Source organism: Nicotiana tabacum, chromosome 23, assembly GCF_000715075.1.
Source record: "Nicotiana tabacum cultivar K326 chromosome 23, ASM71507v2, whole genome shotgun sequence".
NCBI classification, from domain to species: Eukaryota; Viridiplantae; Streptophyta; class Magnoliopsida; order Solanales; family Solanaceae; genus Nicotiana; species Nicotiana tabacum.
Window position 1 is genome coordinate 101,454,407 of NC_134102.1, and position 23,243 is coordinate 101,477,649.

The 23,243-nt window shown below is 37.0% G+C and overlaps 2 protein-coding genes, 1 non-coding gene and 1 pseudogene across 3 annotated transcripts; 1 reads left to right on the top strand and 3 right to left on the bottom strand.

The window, feature by feature from the left end:
* Positions 1–4,541: 4,541 nt before the first annotated feature.
* Positions 4,542–4,723, bottom strand: LOC142177673 (U2 spliceosomal RNA; annotated as a pseudogene).
* A 4,135-nt stretch (positions 4,724–8,858) lies between these two features.
* Positions 8,859–9,236, bottom strand: LOC142177299 (uncharacterized). The gene has a single exon (XM_075245774.1). The coding sequence runs from the start codon at positions 9,234–9,236 to the stop codon at positions 8,859–8,861; it is 378 nt and encodes a 125-aa protein (XP_075101875.1).
* Positions 9,237–12,201: 2,965 nt separating this feature from the next.
* Positions 12,202–14,103, bottom strand: LOC142177300 (uncharacterized). Its single transcript, XM_075245775.1, has 3 exons — positions 13,835–14,103; positions 13,288–13,747; positions 12,202–12,855 (listed from the first exon to the last, which is right to left on the bottom strand). The coding sequence occupies exons 1-3, from the start codon at positions 14,101–14,103 to the stop codon at positions 12,202–12,204; spliced, it is 1,383 nt and encodes a 460-aa protein (XP_075101876.1).
* LOC142177846 (small nucleolar RNA R71) lies at positions 13,618–13,722 on the top strand. Its single transcript, XR_012706392.1, has one exon. It is a non-coding gene; the product is annotated as a small nucleolar RNA R71 (small nucleolar RNA).
* Positions 14,104–23,243: the final 9,140 nt, after the last annotated feature.

The following is a 23,243-nucleotide window of genomic DNA, read 5'->3' on the forward strand; positions in this document are numbered from 1 at the left end:
AGTTCCAAATGAGTACGCATAAGACCAAACTTTCGACGAGCATATATATATATATATACATAAGATCAAACTTTCGACGAGCATATCTACATATATATATGCTCGTCGAAAGTTTGTATAAAAGGCGTTATGTGATGGAAAACCTATCAAATTAAAGATCTTCGAGTCTGGTGTCTAACTCTTTAAACCGTTTGTCATTTGGACATTCTTACAAGAAGTTATGACCAAATTACCAAAGGCTGGCAGAGGAGTCTGCGGATGCGAAGCATTCGAGGCCGCGTCCGAAAGAAAGACTAGCAGTGAAGTGCTGCCATAGCATCCTGGTCAGCATCTGAGCTTCAAAGAGGAGTGAACTGAGGATACGAAGCATCCGAGGCCGCATTCGAAACCCAGAAATCTGGGTCTATAAATACAAGGTCGGGGGAGGAGAGTATTTTGAGTATTTGGGGATTAGGATTCTTGAGGTGAAGGGGCGATTTTGAGCTGAAATCAAGTCCAATCAACTAAGGTAAGTGTTAATGATGTTTTAGGTAGATTCTTACTTAATATACATGATTTCTAACATCATTCTTGCATCCAAATGCTAGATTTCATCATCAAATCATCAAGAACACTAAAATCACCAAAGTTGTAATTTTTCAAGATTGAGCTAGTAGTGGTAATTTCAATGCTTCAAACTCATTTATTATGAGTAGTTAGAAGTATTTGAAGCATTTTTTACAAGTTTTAGTGGTTAAAAGATTGGATTATAAAACTCTAGTTCATGCCATAAATAGCACTTTTGAGAAAATAAAAGAGAAGATAAATGGTAATCTTGGCGATAAAATTTATGAATACAATGAACCTATGGACTTATTTGTTAGCAAAAGATGAAAATGATCAACTAAGTAATCACCCGAATTGTATATTTTGCAAGTGTTGATTATGGAAGGCGATGAATAGTAACTTGGTGGCAATGGACAATTGATGCAATATCATTAATGACTTTGAATGTGTATTAAAACATAAGAATGGAGTTGAATAGTCTAGCATGTAAAACTATTTGGCGAATTGAGTTGTTGGAGGCTTGTAGCCATCTTATGAGCCATATATGGATATTGATCAATATCTTAGGTCATATTTTGATGTAATTAGTATATCTAATTGTAGCTAACAACTTGTTGGTGATGTTGAGCATTTTAATCAACATTGGAATGATGGAGGATGATTGAAAGCTTGTGAATGTTAATAAAGCGAAAGCGGGGTAAGTTGATTAAAACTTACTCTACTTGAGGGATTTTCTCTAAAAGCATGTTTTGAGTTAATACTTAAGTTATTTGTAAATATGCTTTCGTGCTTGTGGGGACAAACAAATACGGATGTCTCCATGTACTAGAATATTATGTTGCATATGTAGTGTCATGCCGTTTTATAAAATTTTATTTTAAATCTTGTTGGCAAAATGACATTCAAGGTAAATATTATAAGTTTTTATCAAAACTTACGTATTGACAAGAGTATACATATTTGAGTACTAACGATAAGTTTTCATGGAATGTATTTCTCTTGGAAACTGACGAACAGAATAGCACATGTGGTATCTTTTAAAGATTGATGTTAGATTGTTAAAGACTTTAGCATGTAAAAGGTTGTTTATTTAATTTTTGTTCAAACAATTTAAATTTTCTATAAACTATTTGTATGGTTGAACTTGTAATTGGATGGGTTGTCGGATTTTATAACTTTTGTCGGGTTCCGAGACATGGGCTCCACGAGCGATTTTTGAGTTAATTTCGGATTTTTATTGGAAATTAATATTTTCTTATGGAATTAATTACAATAATTGGTATTGACTGAATCGGATTAATTGTGGCTAGATTCGAGCCGTTCAGAAGTTGATACGTGCATAATGGGATTTCTGGAGCATTGCTTAGCTTGCTCGATATTGGATTCGTCTTGTTCGAGGTAAGTAACTCTTCTAATCTTGGAGTTAAGGGTATGAACCCTGAATATACGTATTATGTGAATTGTTTGGAGGTGACGAACATGCAAGGTGACGGGCGTGTGGGCGTGCACATAGAAATTGTGACGTAATTGTTCTGTGGAATTTTATAGTCAAATAATCTTGGCATTTTCCATGCAGTTTTATGTGTTAAAGAAATTGAGCTGAGAATCATATTAAAAATCATGTTAAGGCTATGTGCCAGTATTATTGGGACCCACAAAGGTCATATTGCTGTGAATTATTTGGTTTAAATTGAAAATTTATACTCAGTTATATTCATTTCATTACATATCATATCTCAGTCTCGGCTGTTATTTATTGATACATCATATCATCATTTTCGGGCTATTTTCATGACATTGTGAGCCCATGAGAGAGATACTGGAAAGACTGATGACTGAGTGAGGCCGAGTGGCTACTTATAGGATCGGATCGGGCAGCACGCCGCAGCAGGCCATATTGGCTTTATATACTTATTTATTATGGGATCGGGTTGCACGCCGCAGCAGGCCAGATTGGCTTATTAGAGCATGTGAGTTGTCCGTGCGGATACAAATATTGATACTATAGCACGTGAGTTATCCGTGCAGCACGTGAGTTGTCTGTGCAGATTATAGCGCTTGGGCTGAAGGAGCCCCTCCGGAGTCTCTACACACCCCCAGTGAGCGCAGGTACCCACTGAGTGTGAGTACCGAGTGCCGAGTTCTGAGTGTGAGTGCCAAGCAAGCAGGGTCAGGTACCCTCCCAGAACTAGAAGACACGTTAATCATCTTTGTTTACGAATAAAAGAGGTGTAAACACAGAAGAGTCAAGGGTAGCAGAAGCCGCTAGAATCAGTGAAAGCAAACTACGGCAGTAAGATCAAGAGGGCAAGGATTCTGAACGAAAAATGAAGAAGAAGGAATGGAGATCCAATATTTAAATTGCGAAGAATAAGGCAAAGGATTATGTATCCCTATTTATAAGAATTCAGGCATCAATATCGAGAAAGCAAACCGTCATTACACAGCTCAGGAATCGAAACGGCAGAGGCACGGGAAACGACGCGAGGTATCGAGAAAACGCGTAATGATGACGCATGATGATATGATGTCACTCTGAATCGACATGACCCTAGGTTGCGGCTCACGGAAGGCCACAATGCCACCTCATCTAAAACACTACTACTCGACCTGCTCGCCCAAACTTCTCAACCATAACTAACAGAGTCCGCTCATCGAGGTCGTCCAGGGTCGACCTCAATAAGCGGAGGGACTAACTGTATAGGTCATAGTTTGCCCCAAGGGAATCTAGCATGAAGTGGTGTTACGAAAAATAATGTGGCCAAGGTTGACTAGTAAACAGTGGAGCTCGTGGCCAGGCAATCGATAATGGTCGAGGTCAAGTATCGAGAACAGTACTAACGGCTAGTTTTTATAACAAGATATTTAAGAGAATATTCCATTGAATATTCTTTGTACTTGTCCTTTTAGGGTTGACTGGGACATGTCCCATATAAATAGAAAAAGAGATAAGGGGAGTGAGGGGTAATTCTCATTTGATCAGAACACTTTTTGAGAAGACGACTCTCTTTGAAAAGGGCACTACCTTTTTATAAAGATTCTCGTTCATATTATTCATCACGTTTCCATCAGATCCAAGGATTGTTCATACAAATCTTGGATCTATCTATCATTCACCGTTGTCAGGCAGAATATTCTCTTTGTCCACTTATTATCGGGTGAATCATTCTTCTTATTTACATAAATGCCATTTATTAACATTTATTGCTAGTATGTCTCATTTGATATTCTAGTTGTAAGGAAATTGCATATTTATTGTCATTAATCATATGCAAACTTTGTCTCTCACATCGTGGATCCTTGTGCTTAATATCTAAAGTTATTATCCTTAACTAGGTTTAACCCTTCATTATTAAATTTAACAGTTTAACCTGAGATTATATTTCTCGATCAAATAGCTAACACAGTCCTTGGATTGATAAAGTGGCAAATAATAATATGGGTGATTCTTCTAATAAGATGCTTATATACATGATGAACAACTTGAAATTTCACTACTAGAAATCTGGTAAAAATCGACCAAAAGAACCGACCAAAGTTGATCGGTAATGGCCAATAACCGATCAAAACGCGACCATTTACGTGTGGACGGTATTTTAGGTGTCGGAAAGGAATACCGACCAAAGTTGGTCGGAAATTATCGACCAACTTTGGTCGGTCAATTAAATTCAAAAAATAAAAATATTGCAAAAAAAAAAACGACCATTATCTTTGATCTAAATTTTTTATTCGTGTCGAAATATGTAGTGCTTTATGCCCGGCACTGCAAAATAGTAAGAGATTTATTTCTTGCATTTTCATATGGCCAAAGCGCTCCGTTGACAAATTCTATATCTCAAGATATGCGGTAGTGAATCTTTAGGGGTAAGCATTTACAGGGATGACAAAAATGAAGACTCTATGCACCTCTCGAACTCATAATCTGGAAATATATTTATTTCTTCTTTCATTACTTGGCCTTCTTTTCCCTGAATTATTTATATCAAATAAAATTCATTAACTGTATCTTTTTATTTACAAGGTGACACGTGAAAGCCCCAATAGCAAGTTACCGTGGTGGACTCTCCCCCTTGAAAAATTGAGTTAATATCGCGTGAGTTGATAACTCACATATCATATATTAAATTGATAAAAACAGATACTACAGTTGATCTTAGCCAAAAGGACGAGAAAGGTCAGCTTTTATTCTACTTGACTCGCTGGAATTATACCTGGTGTTCTTTTCTTGTTTTTTGTTTCACTTTCGATGTGGGATTAAATAAAGTTCCTACTTCAACGGGGACCACCAGAAGCTAAAGTCAAATGTGTGCTTTTACTCGAAGCTTAATTAGACAACAATAAGCTGTTGTAAAGGTAATGCAGTCTTTACAATATAAAATTAAGTCCAATATATAATCATGCCTTAGCACGAGATACACTATCTTTTAGCCAATAATCCCTGAGACTCAAATAAATTAAAAGTTAAAAGAGCACGGAGTACTAGCATTTTAAACCTTTTCTTGATCACATTACTGCTCTTTTTTGAGATTTTGTTTTAGTTCTGGAGAGTCTCTGCAACGTAATCTTGTCAGATTAAGTTAATGAGTCCTCCCCTTGTACTTTTGAAAGAAAACAAACTGAGAATGATTGAAGACACTAGTATACATGTGACAGTGTTAACTTTAAATTATCTCAAGAAACTTTTATCCGATCCCTTCGCCGCAACGACAAAATAATTCGTAGGTTTTACCTAGCTGGGCTTGCATATATATATATATATATATATATATATATATATATATATATATATATATATATATATATATATATATATATATATATATATATATATATATATATATATATATATATATATATATATATATATATATATATATATATATATATATATATATATATATATATATATATATATATATATATATATATATATATATTCTTAAGACAAATATAAAATGGATTTTTATCTAGCTATACTAATAGAAACATATTTACCATCTTTATTTAAGTTCCTTATTAATTACTTTATATATCTATGTTTACTAGTTATATTGTTGCTCTCTAACGTACACGCAAGTATACGTGGGCGTACAAGTAATAACATGATAAGCCGAGTGTCGAAACCACAGAGACTTGTATCAACTATACTAAATTCACCAAGATTGTTATTCAGTCGAGCCAATTCGAGTTCAAGAGTTTAATTATACTAAACTATAATTTTAAGTAGTAACTAAATTATCAAGCAGAAAAACGGTTGTTGTGTATGCAGTAGAGACAATATTCCATGGTTGTGATCGATTCACCAATCCTATTGTGTTCTAGTTAACTCTCCCTTTTATACAATTCACTCATGGTTGCTAATTAATCGAACAATTGCACTCATAGCCTTCTCCCGAAGTACTACTCGCCTATTCAAAATAGATTAACGCCTATTTTCCTATGAAATCAATCTATTAAGAACGCATTAATATTACAGTATTTAATTCAGTACAGTGACTAGGTATATTCCTATCCTAACCATAAATCTGTGGCCCTTCAGAGTTAAGATCGTGCTCTCTTCAATTCTTCTCTAATTTAGATATGGTTTTCCAAAGCATAGCATAGATAGTCAATAGAACCTAACTAGTTGCCAGACAATTAAACAATTAATCACAGGATTAAAGAAACAACCATATATTGGTGAATTATAATTAAGGTTAAGTCAATATTAAACAACAATATTCATGGCTAAATCACAACCCTAGAACTATGGGTTTTAGCCACTCATAATAGTATCAAACAAATTCCTAAGTGCTGGATAATTGAAAATACTAAGAAAAGATAAAGAAATCTGAGATATCCTTGCTCCCGAATGTTCCTCGTGTGTCTCTAGGTCTAAAATGTATCAAAAGTCCAGAAAATAACGTTTTTTCATGTATTTATACCAAGTAGGGTCGGACCTAGACTAAATCTCCCTTTCCTAACCGAAATAGGAAAACTTGCAAACTTAATGCTTTCCATGCGTCACACTGTGCATCGCCCAATGCGTCGTACTAATGCTTTTTTCTGTCATGCCATAAAAAATCTAGTCTCTAAACTTTGGAAATTTCTCACAAAATTTTGCACTAATGCGTCGCACAGTGCCTCGCATTATTGCATTTCTTCAGCAGTTGCTTCTTCCTTGAATTTTGACGTTCAGAATTGATCCTCGACCTCCGAACACGATCTTGGCTTAATTTCTTGGGCTTTTACTCAGACTTCAAAGCTCCACATAGCTCGAATTAGTTACACAATATCTACATAACTCAGAATCGGTCCTACAAGGCATAAAACACACAATAAGTGCAAAACACTAGCGATTAAAGCTCAAACACAATAAAAGTACAATAAATTAGAGTGTGATTAGCGATTAAAATACGCAATTATAGCCTACCATCAATACCCCACACTTAAACCATTGCTCGTCCTCGAGCAATCAAACTATACTTTATATAGATACAACCTTTTTAAACAATCCCCCTACTCATTACACCAAGAATATTTAAAATAGACTAAGCACAATAGTGTAACATCATCACCTCAAGATTTGACTCACAAGCACCACGCATTTTTCATAACCCGCTTACTTACTCTAACGTAGAGGTCAGGCATTACCTTTCCTTTATGAATCAATTGCCCTCACACAACAAAAAAGAGTAGTTCCACGCTCAATAAAATTTAGAACAATTAGGAACTCAAGATAGAAATAATTCTCTCACTCTCAAAAACAACATTCATATGCCACAAAAGATGCACCATAGGCTTCCCCATAGTATACTGCTCTACTAATCGAGCTCATTCAGTCTAAGATCAAGTAGGACTTTAATTGGTTGTAATGTTGGCTGCGGGACGGGTAGGATACATTTAGATATAAGAGTGACTACACCTCCTTAAGAATTTCAATACATACACTTTAACATTTAAAACCCCACACTTATGTCCAACCATAACTCCACATTCACATCAATATACGTCAACTCCCTACTTCTTTAAGCATAATTACATCAAGAGTTACCACTTTCAAGGAATATTTTTCACAACAATACAACTATTTTTTTTCTTTTCTTTTTCAATTCAAGTGGCTCTTACTTTTTCAAAACAATGTACCTTTCTCCTTATTTCATTAGTTCCACTCAAAAGGCAAACCAACCACCACACACTTTAACTTTTAAAAAGTTCATAACAATTCCAAGTGCTCATGAGAGGTGAAAAAATTCAAATAGATGGCAAATTCAAACAAATGAGTAAGGCTTGTAATGTGGTTGCCAAAGAAACAAGATTACAGGCTCAAAGGGGTTAATTACGATACATAACAATTAGGTGGGTAAAAGCATATAACTTGCTCAATAAAAAAATGCTTATATCACTTCCTAGACTGACCGAAACTACTAATTCATTTTGCAACCACACAAGGAAAGTTCTAGACATCAAATGCAATGCATAAAATAACACACAAACCTCACACACACATGGCACATAACTAACTCAGGATTGGACTCTTTAAGATACTCTAGTCAAAGCAGTTAAGCAAAGTTAAGATTATACAATTTAAGGTACTTATACAAGAGTCAAAAATTGAGCCCACGCGTCACAACCAAAGTACTCACTATTCTCAAGGCATAACAAATTCAAGAGATTTTGCTTCAATTTCAATCACATCACACTGGCTCCTACTCCTAAAAAAAATACAACTAGCTACAACCGGTTCAAACAAAACCCTTGAAAAAGAACCGCGACACAAAGAAAAATCAAGGGGAAATTATTACACTACCTACAAAGCAAGTATTTTTAATTTATTATACTTTAATCCTTCAAGAAAGTTGTCCACAAAATCCATCGTCGGAAAAAGTTTAAATTTTCTTTTTTTTCTTTTTTTGCATCACTACACTAAGAAAGAATACTACAATTAAGCTAGGATAGCATAGAAAATCACCCAGATAATCTCCTCACCCCACACTTAAAATTGTGCAATGTCCTCAATGCACACTGTAAATAACAAGAAGGTAAAAGAGACTCCCTAGTAGGCCAAAGGACAAAAAATTAGTAGCTTACAGGTACTCACACTTCCCCCATATATGGTCCTTTGTGTGGGCACCCCACACTTAGTTCTCACCATCTAGCTCGCTTTTTGCACCCTTCCAATGGCTTTGCTTCCTATGCTTATAATCCTACAACATCAAAATAACCACTAAAAAAATAATATAATAAAAAATAAAAACAAAAGAAAGCAGTAAAGTTGGGTTGCCTCCCAACAAGCGCCTGATTTAATGTCGCGGCACGACGCAGGGCCTCGTTTACTCATAAGCGAGTACAACGTTGGTCTTCTCACGATCAATTATTCCTCCCCAATAGTGCTTGACTCTTTGTCTATTCACTAAAATTTTCCTTTCACCATTTAAAGCACACAGCTCAATTACACCATAAGGAGTGACTCTCACCATCTCAAACGCGTATGACCATCTCGATTTTAACTTCCCAGGAAACAACTTGAGCCTAGAATTGAACAATAATACATGTTGGCCTGGCTCGAAGTGACGTGGCTTGATACGCTTGTCATGCCATCTTTTCGTTTTCTCTTTGTAAAGCTTAACATTTTCATAAGAGTGCAGCCTGAACTTATCTAACTCATTCAACTGCAAGAGTCTCTTCTCACCCGCGGCTTCAAGGTCCATATTCAACTTTTTAATGGCCCGGTACGCTTTGTGTTCAAGTTCAACATGCAAGTGTCATGCCTTCCCATAACGAGCTTATACAGCGATGCCCCAATTGGCATTTTGTATGCAGTTCTATATGCCCACAAGGCATCATCTAACTTTGCAGCCCAATCCTTCCTATTCACACTCACCGTCTTCTCTAAGATTTGCTTTATTTCTCTGTTAGACACCTCAGCTTGTCCACTTGTTTGCGGATGATATACCGTAGCAACTCTATGGCGGACTGCATATTTAGCTAGAAAGTTATTCAATAACAGATTGCAAAAATGTGTCCCTTCATCACTAATCAAGGCACGTGGAGTCCCAAACCTCGAGAATATGTTCTTTTTCACAAACGCAGCTACCACTATGGCATCATTTGTTGGCAATGTGATCGCCTCTACCCATTTTGACACGTAGTCAACTGCTAGCAAGATGTATTTGTTTCCTCTGGACAATGAGAATGGTCCCATAAAATCTATCTCCCACACATCAAAAATCTCGACCTCTAAGATGTTATTCAAAGGCATCTTATGTCTCTTTGTGATTGTTTATGTTCTTTGACACTAGTCACACTTCTTTAGAAAATGCATGGGCATCCTTGAATAATGTTGGCCAAAAGAAACCGGATTGTAATACCTTTGCAGTTGTTCTATTACCTCCATGATGGCCCCCATAAGGTGATGCATGACAATTATACAACACTAATTCCACCTCTTTTTTCTACATAAGGTGATGCATGACAATTATACAACACTAATTCCACCTCTTTTTTCTAGAATGCATCTCCTCATCAACTGATCAGCACACTGCTTGTACAGGTATGGCTCATCCCAGTAGTAGAAGTTCACATCATGTAAAAACCTCTTTCTAGTTTTAGATTCAATTTCAGGAGGAAGTACCCCACTCACAAAATAGTTCACATAGTTCGCGTACCATGGGGAAGGGTCTTGGGTGATAGCAAAAAATTGCTCATTAGGAAATGCCTCTTTAATTTCTTCACCCTCCTCTACGTGGTCATGATTTTCCAGCCTTGATAGATGGTCAGCAACTTGGTTCTCTATGCCCTTTCGATCTCGTATTGCTACATCACATTCTTGCAACAACAAAACCCAGTGCATCAATCTATCCTTAGATTACATTTTTGTAAATAGATCCATGATTGTTGCATGATCGGTATGGACTATGACTTTTGTTCCCACCAAGTATGCCCAAAATTTTCAAAGGCCCACACAACGGCAAACAACTTCTTTTCAGTGGTGGTGTAATTCAGATGTTCATCATTAAGAGTCTTACTCGCATAGTAGATGGAATAAAACACCTTGTCTTTCCTCTAGCCTAGTACTGCCCCAATAGCATGGTCACTTGCATCACACATAAGTTCAAATAGTAAGGACCAATCTGGTGCCACAATAATGGGGGCACCCACCAACTTCTTTTTGAGCTCTTCAAATGCCTTTAGGCAGGCGTCATCAAAATTGAAAGTTGCATCCTTTTCAAGCAACCTGCACCAAGGAGTAGCAATTTTTAAAAAATCCTTTATAAAGCGCCGATAGAAACCCTTGTGTCCCAAGAAACTTCAGACAACTATCACAGAAATGGGTGGAGGTAATTTTCAACCGCCTTCACCTTTGCCTTATCAACTTCAATGCCACTTCTAGACACTCTGTGACCCAACACGATACTTTCCTGCACCATAAAATGGCACTTTTCCCAATTCAACTCTAGATTTATTTCTTCACAATGGGCTAACACCTTGCTCAAATTCTTCAAACAATCGTCATAAGAAGACCCAAATACTGAAAATTATCCATAAAGACTTCCACAAACCTTTCCACCATATCGGTGAAAATAGCCATCATGCATCTCTGGAAAGTGGCTGGTGCATTACAAAGACCAAATGGTATACGCTTGAAGGCGAAAGTGCCATAAGGACAAGTAAAAGTGGTCTTCTCCTGATCCTCTAGGCATATGACAATCTGGTTGTACCCCGAATAACTATCAAGAAAGCAATAATATCCATGCCCCGCCAATTTGTCCAACATTTGATCAACGAATGGAAATGGGAAATGGTCCTTGCGGGTTGCTTTGTTGAGCCTTCTATAATCAATTCAAACTCTCCACCCCATTACGGTACGAGTAGGAATTAGCTCATTTTTCTCATTCTCTACCACAGTCATTCCCCCTTTTTGGGCACACATTGCACTAGGCTTACCCAGTTATTGTTAGAGATAGGAAAGATGATACCTGCATCGAGCCACTTGATTACTTCCTTCTTCATGACCTCTTTCATAATGGGATTTAATCACCTTTGCTGCTCAACACTGGGGCAATGTCCATCTTCCAGAAAGATTTTATGCATGCAAAACGATGGACTGATTCCCTTGATGTCAGCAATTGTCCATCCAATAGCCTTTTTATGTTCGCGAAGTACTCTTAGTAGTTTTTCTTTGTGTACATTAGTCAGGCTGGATGAGATAATCACTGGCAATGTCTCAAAGTTCCCCGAATAAGCATAGCGCAGATGCACTGGAAGGGGCTTAAGTTCTAGCTTTGTAGCTTCTTCAATAGATAGCTTATGAGGGGTTAGAGTGACAGGCTTGTCCAACTCCTCAAATCTCCCAAACCCATGGACATAATTGCAAGACATGTCAAGTACTTGCTCAATTTCTCCCATCATCTCATCTTCACTGTCTTCTTTATCCCCAATCAAAGCTCGTTCAAGATGATCTACGGGGCTCACACAAGGCACCAATGACGTAGCATCACTTTCCACCACATATCTCATGTATAGCTCTTCATAATGGGCTGGCAATCGGAGTGCTTTATACACATTGAATACCTCCACTCGATCACCGACTCTCATCGTCATCTTTTATTCGCATACATTAATAATAGCTCAGCCCGTGGCTAAGAATGGATGCCCCAAAATAAATGGGACTTCCTAATCATGCTCGTAGTCTAAGATAATAAAATTAGCAGGGAATATGAAAGAACCCACTTGAACTAACACATCTTCAATCACTCCTTCATGATGAGCAAGGGAGCGATCAGCCAACAGTAAGATTACCGTTGTTGGGCGTGGCTCACCCAACCCCAACTGTTTGAACATAGATAGCGGCATCAAATTGATGCTCGCTCCAAGATCACTCAAAACTCGCCCGACTGCATGCTTACCAATCGAGATTTGGATAGTGAAACTACCCGGATCCTTCAATTTCTGAGGTAGCTTGCTTTGGATTCTAGAGCTACATTCCTCAGTGAGTGTCACAGTCTCGAATTCAGTCAACCTCCTTTTATTTTCCACTATGTCCTTGATGTATTTTGCATATTTGGGCACTTCTTGCAGGATGTATACCAGTGGAATATTGATTTGCACTTGCTTTAAAATATCAAGAAACTTTTTATAAGCGACATTATCCTTCACTTTCTGCAATCTTTGAGGGTACGGAGGTGGTGGCCTCACAACTAATGGTGGAGGTTGCTTAACCACCACCTCTTCAGCTGGCTTCTCTGACTCCTTTGATTTTTCTGATTCCGACTCCGGCTCCTCATTAAAGGTCACTTGTTTTCTCTTTTTGGATTGGACTTCTTCTAACTATCTCCCATTCCTCAATGACACAACATTAATAGATGCCTTATGATTAGCCTCAGTGTCGCTTGGAAGAGCTCCAATTGGTCGAGTATTTTGGGCACTGGCAAGTTGTCCCATTTGTCGCTCCAAATTTCTTATTGCTGCTGCTTGGGCCTGCTGATCATCCATTAATTTTTTCATAATCTCCTCAAGGTGGCTCGTTGAGTTTGCATGTTGTTCAACCTGAGGTGGTCTATATTGTTGTTGAGGTTCTTGAGGCCTGTATTGATTCTGAGCACCTTAGTTTCCACCCCAAGAGAAGTTTGGGTGGTTCCTCCAATTGGGATTGTAAGTGTTCCCATACTGGTTTGTCTGGACCTTATTTGCATTACCCAAAACTCAGACAGACTCTAGATTAACTGGGCATAAGTCACTTGTATGACCCTCTCCACATACTTCACAAAACAATTGAACCTGTTGCACTGGTTGGGCTTGTTGCTTGTTAATAACCAAGGTCATCTGATTGACTTGGTTGGTCAATATGGAAATCTGTGCTGATAATGCAGAGACGACATCTAACTCGAGAACCCCTGCAGATATTTGCACTGTGTGTCTGCCTATCTCTCCTTGCCAATCAGGATTGCTTTTGGAGAATTTGTTCAGTAACACATATATCTCATCAATGCTTTTCTCCAACACTTGACCTCCAGCTGCAGCATCCACCACAATCTTTGTCTCAAGATGTAGCCCTTCTATGAAAGTGTGAGCTAATACTTTTTTTGTTTGATTGTGATAAGGACAGTCTTCAAGCATCCCCTTAAACCTCTCCCAAGCTGAGTATAAAGACTCCCCCGTTTTCTGTTTGAAGGCGACTATCTCAATTCTGATCTTTGCAGTTTTTCCTGAAGGGAAGAATCTTGCCAAAAATTTCCTTACCAGATTGTTCCATGATGTAATAGAATTAGTTGGTTCTGCCTTCAGCCATCACTCTACTTCGCCCAACAGAGAGAATGGGAAAAGTGTGAGCCTCACATAGTCTGGAGTGACTCCGTTGGTGATATAGGTATCACTAATCTCCAAGAAGTTCAGGATGTGCTGTTGTGGATCCTCGTGTGGAAGACCCATATACTGCCCATTCGCATGTAGTAGCTGAATCATGCTCTGTTTCAGCTCAAAGTGCCTAGTGATTCTGGGCTTCACAATGCTGGAGGTGACATTAGCAATGTTGGGCATCGCCACCTCCTGAACAGCCATATGTTGCTCCTCTGCCATGTTCACAGGAAATTGAACAAGTGCCTAAAGATTATTTGTATCCCTTGCTTCCCTTAACCTCCTGTGAAATGTTCTCTCAGGTTCGGGGTCAAAGCCTTGAAGTCCGTCCTGGCTTCTGACCCTACGCATTCAATCAAAGTTCCTGAGATCAGAGCAATAATCAAGTAACGTTAGACTCGACGAAATAAATAATGAAAGCAAAAACTAGAAAGTAGTCATTATTCAAGTTCCCCGACAACGGCACCAAAAACTTATTGTTACCAAACGCACACGCAAGTATACGTGGTCGTACAAGTAATAAAATAATAAGTCGAGTGTCGAACCCACAGAGACTTGTATCAGCTACCCACTAAATTCACCAAGATTGTTATTCAGTCGAGCCAATTCGAGTTCAAGAGTTTTATTATACTAAACTATAATTCTAAGTAGTAACTAAATTATCAAGCAACAAAACTGTTGTTGGGTATTTAGTAGAGACAATATTCTAGGGTTGTGATCGATTCACCATCCTATTTTGCTCTAGTTAACTCCCCCTTTCATACAATTCACTCATGGTTGCTAATTAATCGAACAATTGCACTCATAGCCTTCTCCCGAAGTACTACTCGCCTATTCAAAATAGATTAACGCCTATATTCCTATGAAATCAATCTATTAAGAACGCATTATGATTACGATATTTAATTAAGCACGGTGACTAGGTATATTCCTATCCTAACCACAAATCCGCGGCCCTTCAGAGTTAAGATCGTGCTCTCTTCAATTTTTCTCTAATCTAAATATGGCTTTCCCAAGCATAGCATAGATAATCAATAGAACCTAACTGCTGGCAAGACAATTAAGCAATTAATCACAGAATTAAAAAAACAACCATATATTGGTGAATTGTAATCAAGATTAAGTCAACGTTAAATAACAATATTCATGGCTAAATCACAGCCCCAGAACTATGGGTTTTAGCCACTCGTGATAGTATCAAACAAATTCCTAAGTGTTGGATAATTGAAAATACTAAGAAAAGATAAAGAAATCTGAGATATCCTTGCTCCCGAATGTTCCTCGTGTGTCTCTAGGTCTAAAGTGTGTCCAAAGTCCAAAAAATAATGTTTTTCCAAGTATTTATACTAAGTAGGATCGGACCTAAATGAAATCTCCCTTTCCTAATGCGTTGCACAGTGCCCCGCACTATTGCATTTCTTCAGCAGTTGCTTCTTCCTTGAATTTTGACGTCCAGAATTGATCCTCGATTTTCGAACACAATCCCGGCTTAATTACTTGGACTTTTACTCAGACTTCAAAGCTCCACATAGCTCGAATTAGTTCCACAATATTTACATAAAACATAATCGCTCCTACAAGGCATAAAACACACAATTAAGTGCAAAACACTAGCGATTAAAGCTCAAACACAATAAAATTACAGTAAATTAAAGTGTGATAAGTGACTAAAATACGCAATTATACCCTACCATCATATATACAAAATCATAAAAAAGAAGAAATTCAAGATCCCTTAAATCTAGCCTATCAGTTACATGACACCCAACCCCTATTTTCAATAATCCCCCTATATTTAAGATTCTTTCCTTTTCCAAAGGATTACAAAAACTTCTTCTATCTTTCTTAACAATTATCCAAATTGTTCTTACCTACAGTAAGAAATCTCGCTTACCCATTGTTATTCAAAATCTTGCTTACCCAAAATCTCGCTTACCCACTGTTATCCCCCCAAAATTGTAGATTCTTTTCCTCTTCAAAAGCTGTTGAAATTCAATTTCTCTCCTTCTTAATAATCACCCAAAATCTCTATTTCTTATTGATACAATGCAAATAAAATTTGGACATTTGCTTTAGAATCAAGTTGTGGGTAAGTTTGAATCTTGTTTTCTTTTTTTTTAAAATCTTTAATGTATGTGACTTGTAAATGATACATCAATACTCAAAACAACACTCGATACAAACACTAATACAATTATAATATGATTATATTAAATTTTTAGTATTGAGTTGTGATTGAAACTTGAAGAAGATGAAGATCATAATTATATCACAACTTTTTAGAAATGTATCACGATTGTATTATAATTGTATATGTATCATAATTGTTACATAAATTGTATTATAAATGTATGATAATTGTATATTCATTGTATATTGTTACAAGCAGTTGTGAGTTCGTGATGAATTTCACAATTTGTATCACAAATGTGATAATTGTATATTAATTTATTAGTAGTGTATCAGGTATTATTTTGAGTATTAATATATCATATACAAGTTAGATATAATTGTGATACAAGTATGACACATTTATGTTTTAGGCATTGATATATCAGATACAATTCAAATACAATTATGATACAATTATCATACAATTTCTGAATATTTTTTAATAATATAAAGATGTTGACAATGATAGGGAGAGAGAAGATGGAGATTTTGGGCGTAGATTAAGGGATTTTGATGTAAAAAAAAAAAGAGAAGAGAGAAGAGGAGAGGGAAAAAAATAAAAAGATGTAATTGAATCCCTTAATTGAAGGCACTAATAATGAGGTGAGAGCCTTTTAAGTAGCAATGTATACAATTTATAAGAAAAACTTAGATAGTTATGAAAAACTGCAAAACATAGAGAACATAGGTAAATAAGTTTCTAATATAGTATAGTTAGGTAAAAGTCCCAATATAAAATTGAACTATGGTTGCTCGGTTCGGCCGAAGCCCTATTTTGGTTTCTAACTCTACCCATGCAATCAAGTTGGTCGGGCTCCCTTAGTGGGTCGGTCTAGTGGATCAGGTTTTTGGGCCAACTATTGTCCCTGGTGCTAAGCGAATGGCATAGATATGATACTTCTGTATCATTGTTGATTTTTTCACCCCAGACAAAAGATGTTTTGAGAAAAAATCCCCTGCTAGAATTTTAAAGTATGCTAGTAGGATTTTGCTTAAGCACCAGAATTTTAAAGCACGCAACAATTATGGTAATCATCAGAATTTCGCCACAAATTTTATCACCGGAATTTTTCAGCATTGTTCTTGAAAATTCTGGTGATGGTCAGATTTCCTAATGCTTTAAAATTTTGGTGCAAGGCTAGTTTCCCAAAATATTTCTTAACGAGATCAAAATATAAACAGTATTTTAAAAAGATCCATCCAGCGTAATTTTGTGTGGTGGTCATGGCTCCGTAAGGAAGCCGGTTAGTGGCATATTTTTTTTTTTACAACTTTTAAGTTAAAAAATAAAAAAGTAAAGATTTTTGAAGAACAAATGTCAAAGGGTCGAACCTTTTATTTTACTAAGTATATGTCACGACCCAATTTCTCCCATGGGCCGTGATGACGCCCAACGTTATTGCTAGGCAAGCCGACAGTGAACTAACTCTGTGATCCGTTCTTTTAAAGATTTGAAATAGTTAATTTTTTTAGTTTTGTGCATAGTTAAGAAGTAAGCATTTAATAAAAATGAGATGTCAAGATTTTTAAAGTAGTGAGATAAATAAGATAACCCCAAAAATATCACGTGTCTACTAGCTTAAACCACCAAGACCCGGTGTCACAAGTGTACGAGCAACTAGTAGAATATACAAAAGAGTTCTACCCTACTGTCTGAAATGGAGTAGACAGAAAATACAAGCAAAAGAAAAGACTTCGGCTGCTGCAGAACGGCTCGGAAGACAGCTCACCGTGTAATCTCGTAGAAACGATCAAGTGTGCGCGCCAGACTGATATCCAGATGCACCTGCCTCAGGACATGTACATTAAGTGCAGAAGTATAGCGTGAGTACATAAACAACATGTACCCAGTAAGTATCCAGTCTAACCTCGAAGAAGTAGTGACGAGGGATCGACTTTGACACTTACTAGGGGCTAACAATAAAATGTCAAGACAACAACCAAGCATGGATTACAGAAATATATATATATATATTTAAAACTCAATAACAGGAATAGTAAACAATCCTTTTGCTAATAGTATGTCCCAAGTTCAACTTCCATCATTTAACAATTTATATCTCAAGTCAACAAAACAATATCAATTATAATTGATTCCAAAGATTTATCATGTGCAATTTATGCCGAGGTCGTATGGCCCAATCCAACATAAGAATATTTAAATAGTGCACTGACGAGGATCGAGTGGCACGAAAAATAGATGTATCTATCTCTACCGAGGCATTCGGCCCGCTCCACGAAAAGAGAAAATACTTTATAACAGCTAATTCAAGATTTATTTAGGACGCATTTATTTTAATAAACACCAATTATCAATAACAGTCGAGTGGCCCGTTCAAGAATTTAAGTAAGCGAAATTTAGCCTCCTACCATTCCCCTATCAAATTCCAACATCATTTAAGCAATTAAGTTAACAAGTAGGGTGCAAACATCGTAAATCTATCATGGTATGGGTTCTAGACTACACGGACAATAGCAAAATCAGTAACTACGTATGGACTCTCGTCACTTCATGCATACGTAGTCCCCACAAATAGAAGCACATATTAATCAATTCACCTATGGGGTTAATTCCCTCTTACAAGATTAGAAAAGAGACTTACCTCGTCTCAAGCCTACTTTTCGATCCATGAATGTGCTCAAACCTTCAATTTGGTGCCAAACAACTCCAAACTAGTCAAATATTATATAAAATGATCAATACATGTTCAAAAGTTCATATTTTAACTATTAAAGTGATTACCCCTGTCACACCTCTTTTTGCCCCAAAAGATATATGTGTTATGGATTGTTGTGGGTTAAAGAGTTTTTCCATTTAAAGTGACAAATTTGAGTAGGGATTATTTTATTTACAGAGTCGCCACTTGGAATTGATTTATTGGGTGTTCCAAGTCACCATTTAGTTGAATCCCTAGTCAAAGGAAAGTTTGACTCTATTATTATTGGTCTGTGAAAATAAAGTTCGGTTAAGTAATTCTATTGACCGGGGAGAAGGTGTAAGGCATTCCCTGAGTCCCGTGGTTATAGCACGGTCGCTTTATTGACTACATTTGGCTTATATTATTTTTGGATAACCTGTGTTTTATTGGTTCTCATGTTTTACCTATGTCCGTTTTTATTGCTTGATTATATTTATAAATATTATCTTGAAATAAGTCATTCGTATGTGTATTCATTTTTGTTTGGCATCAAGAATCACTTCACGCGTACGTGTACACAATCAATAACACATTTATTATTATTCGAAGTTGATTGGTCAAGTCATATGAACGCGCACTTGTATTATTTTCCTAAACGAATTTAAAATTATTGTAAGACCAAGAGTTTATGGATAGGAAATTATTTGAAAGTCGGGAAATATATTAGTTATTTAAAGTATTGAAAAGTCATCCACACTTAAAAATATTTATAACTTACTACTCTATCTTTAAAATTAGGAGACATTTATCCATTATGGAAGAATGAGCTAATTATTAGTCTAGTGACAAAATTATTGGGCCTGACAGATTTATATTCAATCCAACCCATGTCTAATTCTTTCTTTCCTATTAAATATGGTAACTCATTTCTGGTTCACTTACTTGAACTCCAACGCATGACCCATTAATATTGCAAGATCTTCATTTTTAATTCTAAATAGCAAATCTCATTAAGATGAAATACTATTCAAATAATATGTTGACAAATCGCTTGAAACATGTAAAAAGAAACTACAACATGATAATGTGTATAAATAAAACAACACAAAATATTATCACATGAACCTCTACAAGAACATCACACAAAATAATAAAATAATTAACAAAGGGAGGATAAACAATGAACCTTTAAGCAAAAAATTTCCTTCAGAACTTGATTAATGCAAAAACAATTCTGAACCGAGCAAATACACCAAACCAAGGGCAAATCGGCAGATGAGCAGAAAATCTAGCGACGAACCTTCTATAATTCGAGCCCGGACCGAAACTCGACTGTACCTCGTGAGACTGCTGGTTTTTGGCGTGAGAGAGGTGACTATCAATGAAGCTTCACTAGGTATTTTTAGGCTTGGATTTGAGGCATTTTTGGGTCTTAAACAAGGTGATGAATTGCTTGAATTTTCGAAAGAAATAATGAAACGAGTAGAAATTCACTTAGCGCAGAAGAAGAATTTTTTTTTTCTCTCAATTCTCTCCACTATTTTTTCCTTCCTTCTCTTTTCTCCTCACATTTCTCTTCTATTTATAGGAAAATAATTAGGAATTTTTTCAGATTTATTATTTTATTATTTTTTAATTAAAAAGAATTTCCACTTCCATTTTTCTTTTTTAAAAAAATAATAATTTCCCACTTTCTTTTACTTTTATTTTTTAATTTCTCACTTTTTTTACTTTACTTTTTTTATTTTCCACTTAGTTTACTTTTCTTTTTTTAATTTTCGCTTATTTTACTTTTCTTTTTTGAAAATTTGTGAGTTTTTAAAGTGGTGGTCGGTTTGTGGCCTTGATGCACTGAGGAGTTTGAGTTCACGGACACCCCGTTGTCGAAGAACTGATTCTATCAGAGTGGTACCGAGATGCTCGGATACTTTGTATCGTTTTCTGGAGACTTTGTCTTTCTGACGTCTCCCCTGGCTGTTTCATACCCGGATGTCTACGGTACCGTTAACCCTTGTATCTAAGTCAAAGCAATTTTTCTTTAAAATCAAACTTAGTTGTCTTGCACTCAGAACCAATTTGTGCCTGTAGTGCTTATCAACTTTTCCCATGAAGCAAGTCTTTCTTAGGCGACCTTTTTAGTTCCTTTGAGACACTTTGTCCGCCTTATCAAAAGAGATCACAGATGGATTCCTGCCTTCGTCAATGCCGTATATGCTCCAAATTGTGCTCGGTATTACGGGAAAACTGTAGATAGTTTTGCAGCCATTTTTGCTTTGCTTTTGATGCAAGATTAGACCGAAAGGGAATCTAAGAAAAATTATGGAAAAGAATAAAAGAGCAATTGGAAGTGAAAAAGGAATTGTGTCTAAATAAAAGGTGTCCCTTTCGGGGAGAGAAATAAGGAGACTTATCTGGAGATATGTGCCGACTTCAATGAATCATGACATGCATTTTGGGCTGGACGCCTGATCTATCTGAGCTGTCTAATTCTCAAAATACATCACAAATATTCATCTTGAAACTATCTTGGTTGTGCTCATGCCGGAGCATCGAAGACCCTCATTCGGCTAGTAGCGCCCTTTGTGGGTTTTCGCTAACTGACCTCTCTCATTTCTCTAATCATTGTTGCCTTATGGTGCCCATCTGGTTTTCACCAATAAGACTCTTGCATTTCTCTGCTCACTGTCGCCTTATAGTGCTCATACGGGTTTTCACCGATAAGACTCTCTCATTTCTTCTTTTGTTTTCTTTTTTTTTCTTTTTTTTTCATGCGGAAGGTTGGCCAATGCCCCCTAGCATGAGGACTTCAAGTATTCTCAAAGATCGGTCAGAAATTCTTAACAGGAAAAGTCAAAAAGAACCTTGAACTGAATTACAACTTTTGGAACTGTTTCTACGGGAAAATCGTAAGATAAAAACATACTTCTGCCCCAGTTTTGGAGTATTGGGAATATGGATTTTTGTTGCGATGGGACCGATCCCAGGGTAAGGCTACCTACGTATCCTTTCGGAATTAGGTCGGACGTAGTTCAATGACTCAAAAAATTTATTGTTTGAGTTTTTTTTTTTTTGAGTACACAGGTTCCAGAAAATGGAAAACAAGGAAGAAAAATACAGCTTAAAAGGGGTAACAAAAGGGTGACACTTGCTTGGAATAGCGAGCAATGGTAGCCTTCGTCATCTCGATCTAAGAAAATCATGCGTGGAAGTTTCACAGTGGGTATATATCAGACATAATATCTTTTGACTGCATCTGCATTAATAGTCATGTCTAGTACCCGTCCTTCTTCATCTACCAAGTGCAAGGCCCCTTTTGGTAACACTTTCTTGATGATGTAGGGTCCTTTCCAGTTTGGGGCAAACTTTCCTTTAGCTTCTACTTGGTGTGGAAGAACGCATTTCAGAACGAGTTGGCCTACCTCGAAATGCCTTGGACGCACTTTCTTGTTGTAAGCGCGTGCCATTCTTTGCTGATATAACTGGCCAAAGCACACTGCTGCTAGCCGTTTTTCATCAATCAGCATTAGTTGTTCTAATCGGGTCTTTACCCATTCTGTATCTTCAATCTCCAACTCCACAATGATCCGAAGAGAGGGAATTTCGAATTCAGTCGGTATTACAGCTTCCGTTCCATATACCAACAGATAAGGAGTTGCACCAACAGATGTGCGAGCAGTCGTGCGGTATCCCAAAAGAGGAAAAGGCAACTTTTCATGCCATTGTCTCGAACCTTGGATCATTTTCCTAAGAATCTTCTTGATGTTCTTGTTCGCCGCTTCAACGGCTCCATTGGCTTTTGGCCGGTAAGGGGTAGAATGGCGATGCATAATTTTAAATTGCTCGCATACCTCCTTCATCAAATGACTATTGAGATTGGCTGCATTGTCAGTGATAATGGTATTTGGGATACCAAAGCGGCAGATGATGTTGGAATGAACAAAGTCTACCACTGCTTTCTTGGTGACTGCTTTGAAAGTGACGGCCTCCACCCACTTGGTGAAGTAATCAATTGCAACCAAAATGAATCTATGCCCATTTGAAGCCTTTGGCTCAATTGGCCCAATAACATCCATTCCCCAAGCAATGAAAGGCCAAGGAGAGGACATGGGATGCAACTCCGAAGGTGGCGAGTGAATCAGGTCACCATGAATCTGGCATTGGTGACACTTGCGAACAAAACTGAAGCAATCTCGCTCCATTGTAAGCCAATAATACCCTGCCCGCAGAATCTTCTTCGCCAAACATATCCATTCATGTGAGGTCCGCATACCCCCGAATGCACTTCACTCATGATCCGCTCAGCTTCTATGGCATCTACGTATCTCAACAAGTTCAAATCTGGGGTCCTTTTGTATAAAATTTCTCCATTCAGGAAGGAACCGCTGGCGAGCTGCCTTATAGTTCTTTTTTGATCTCCCTTGGCATGCTCTGGGTATTCTCTCGTTTTCAGGAATCGTTTTATGTCATGATACCATGGTTCACCATCTGGTTCTGTCTCAATTGTATTGCAGTAACTGTGTTGATTCCGAACTTGGATTTCTAATGGATCGA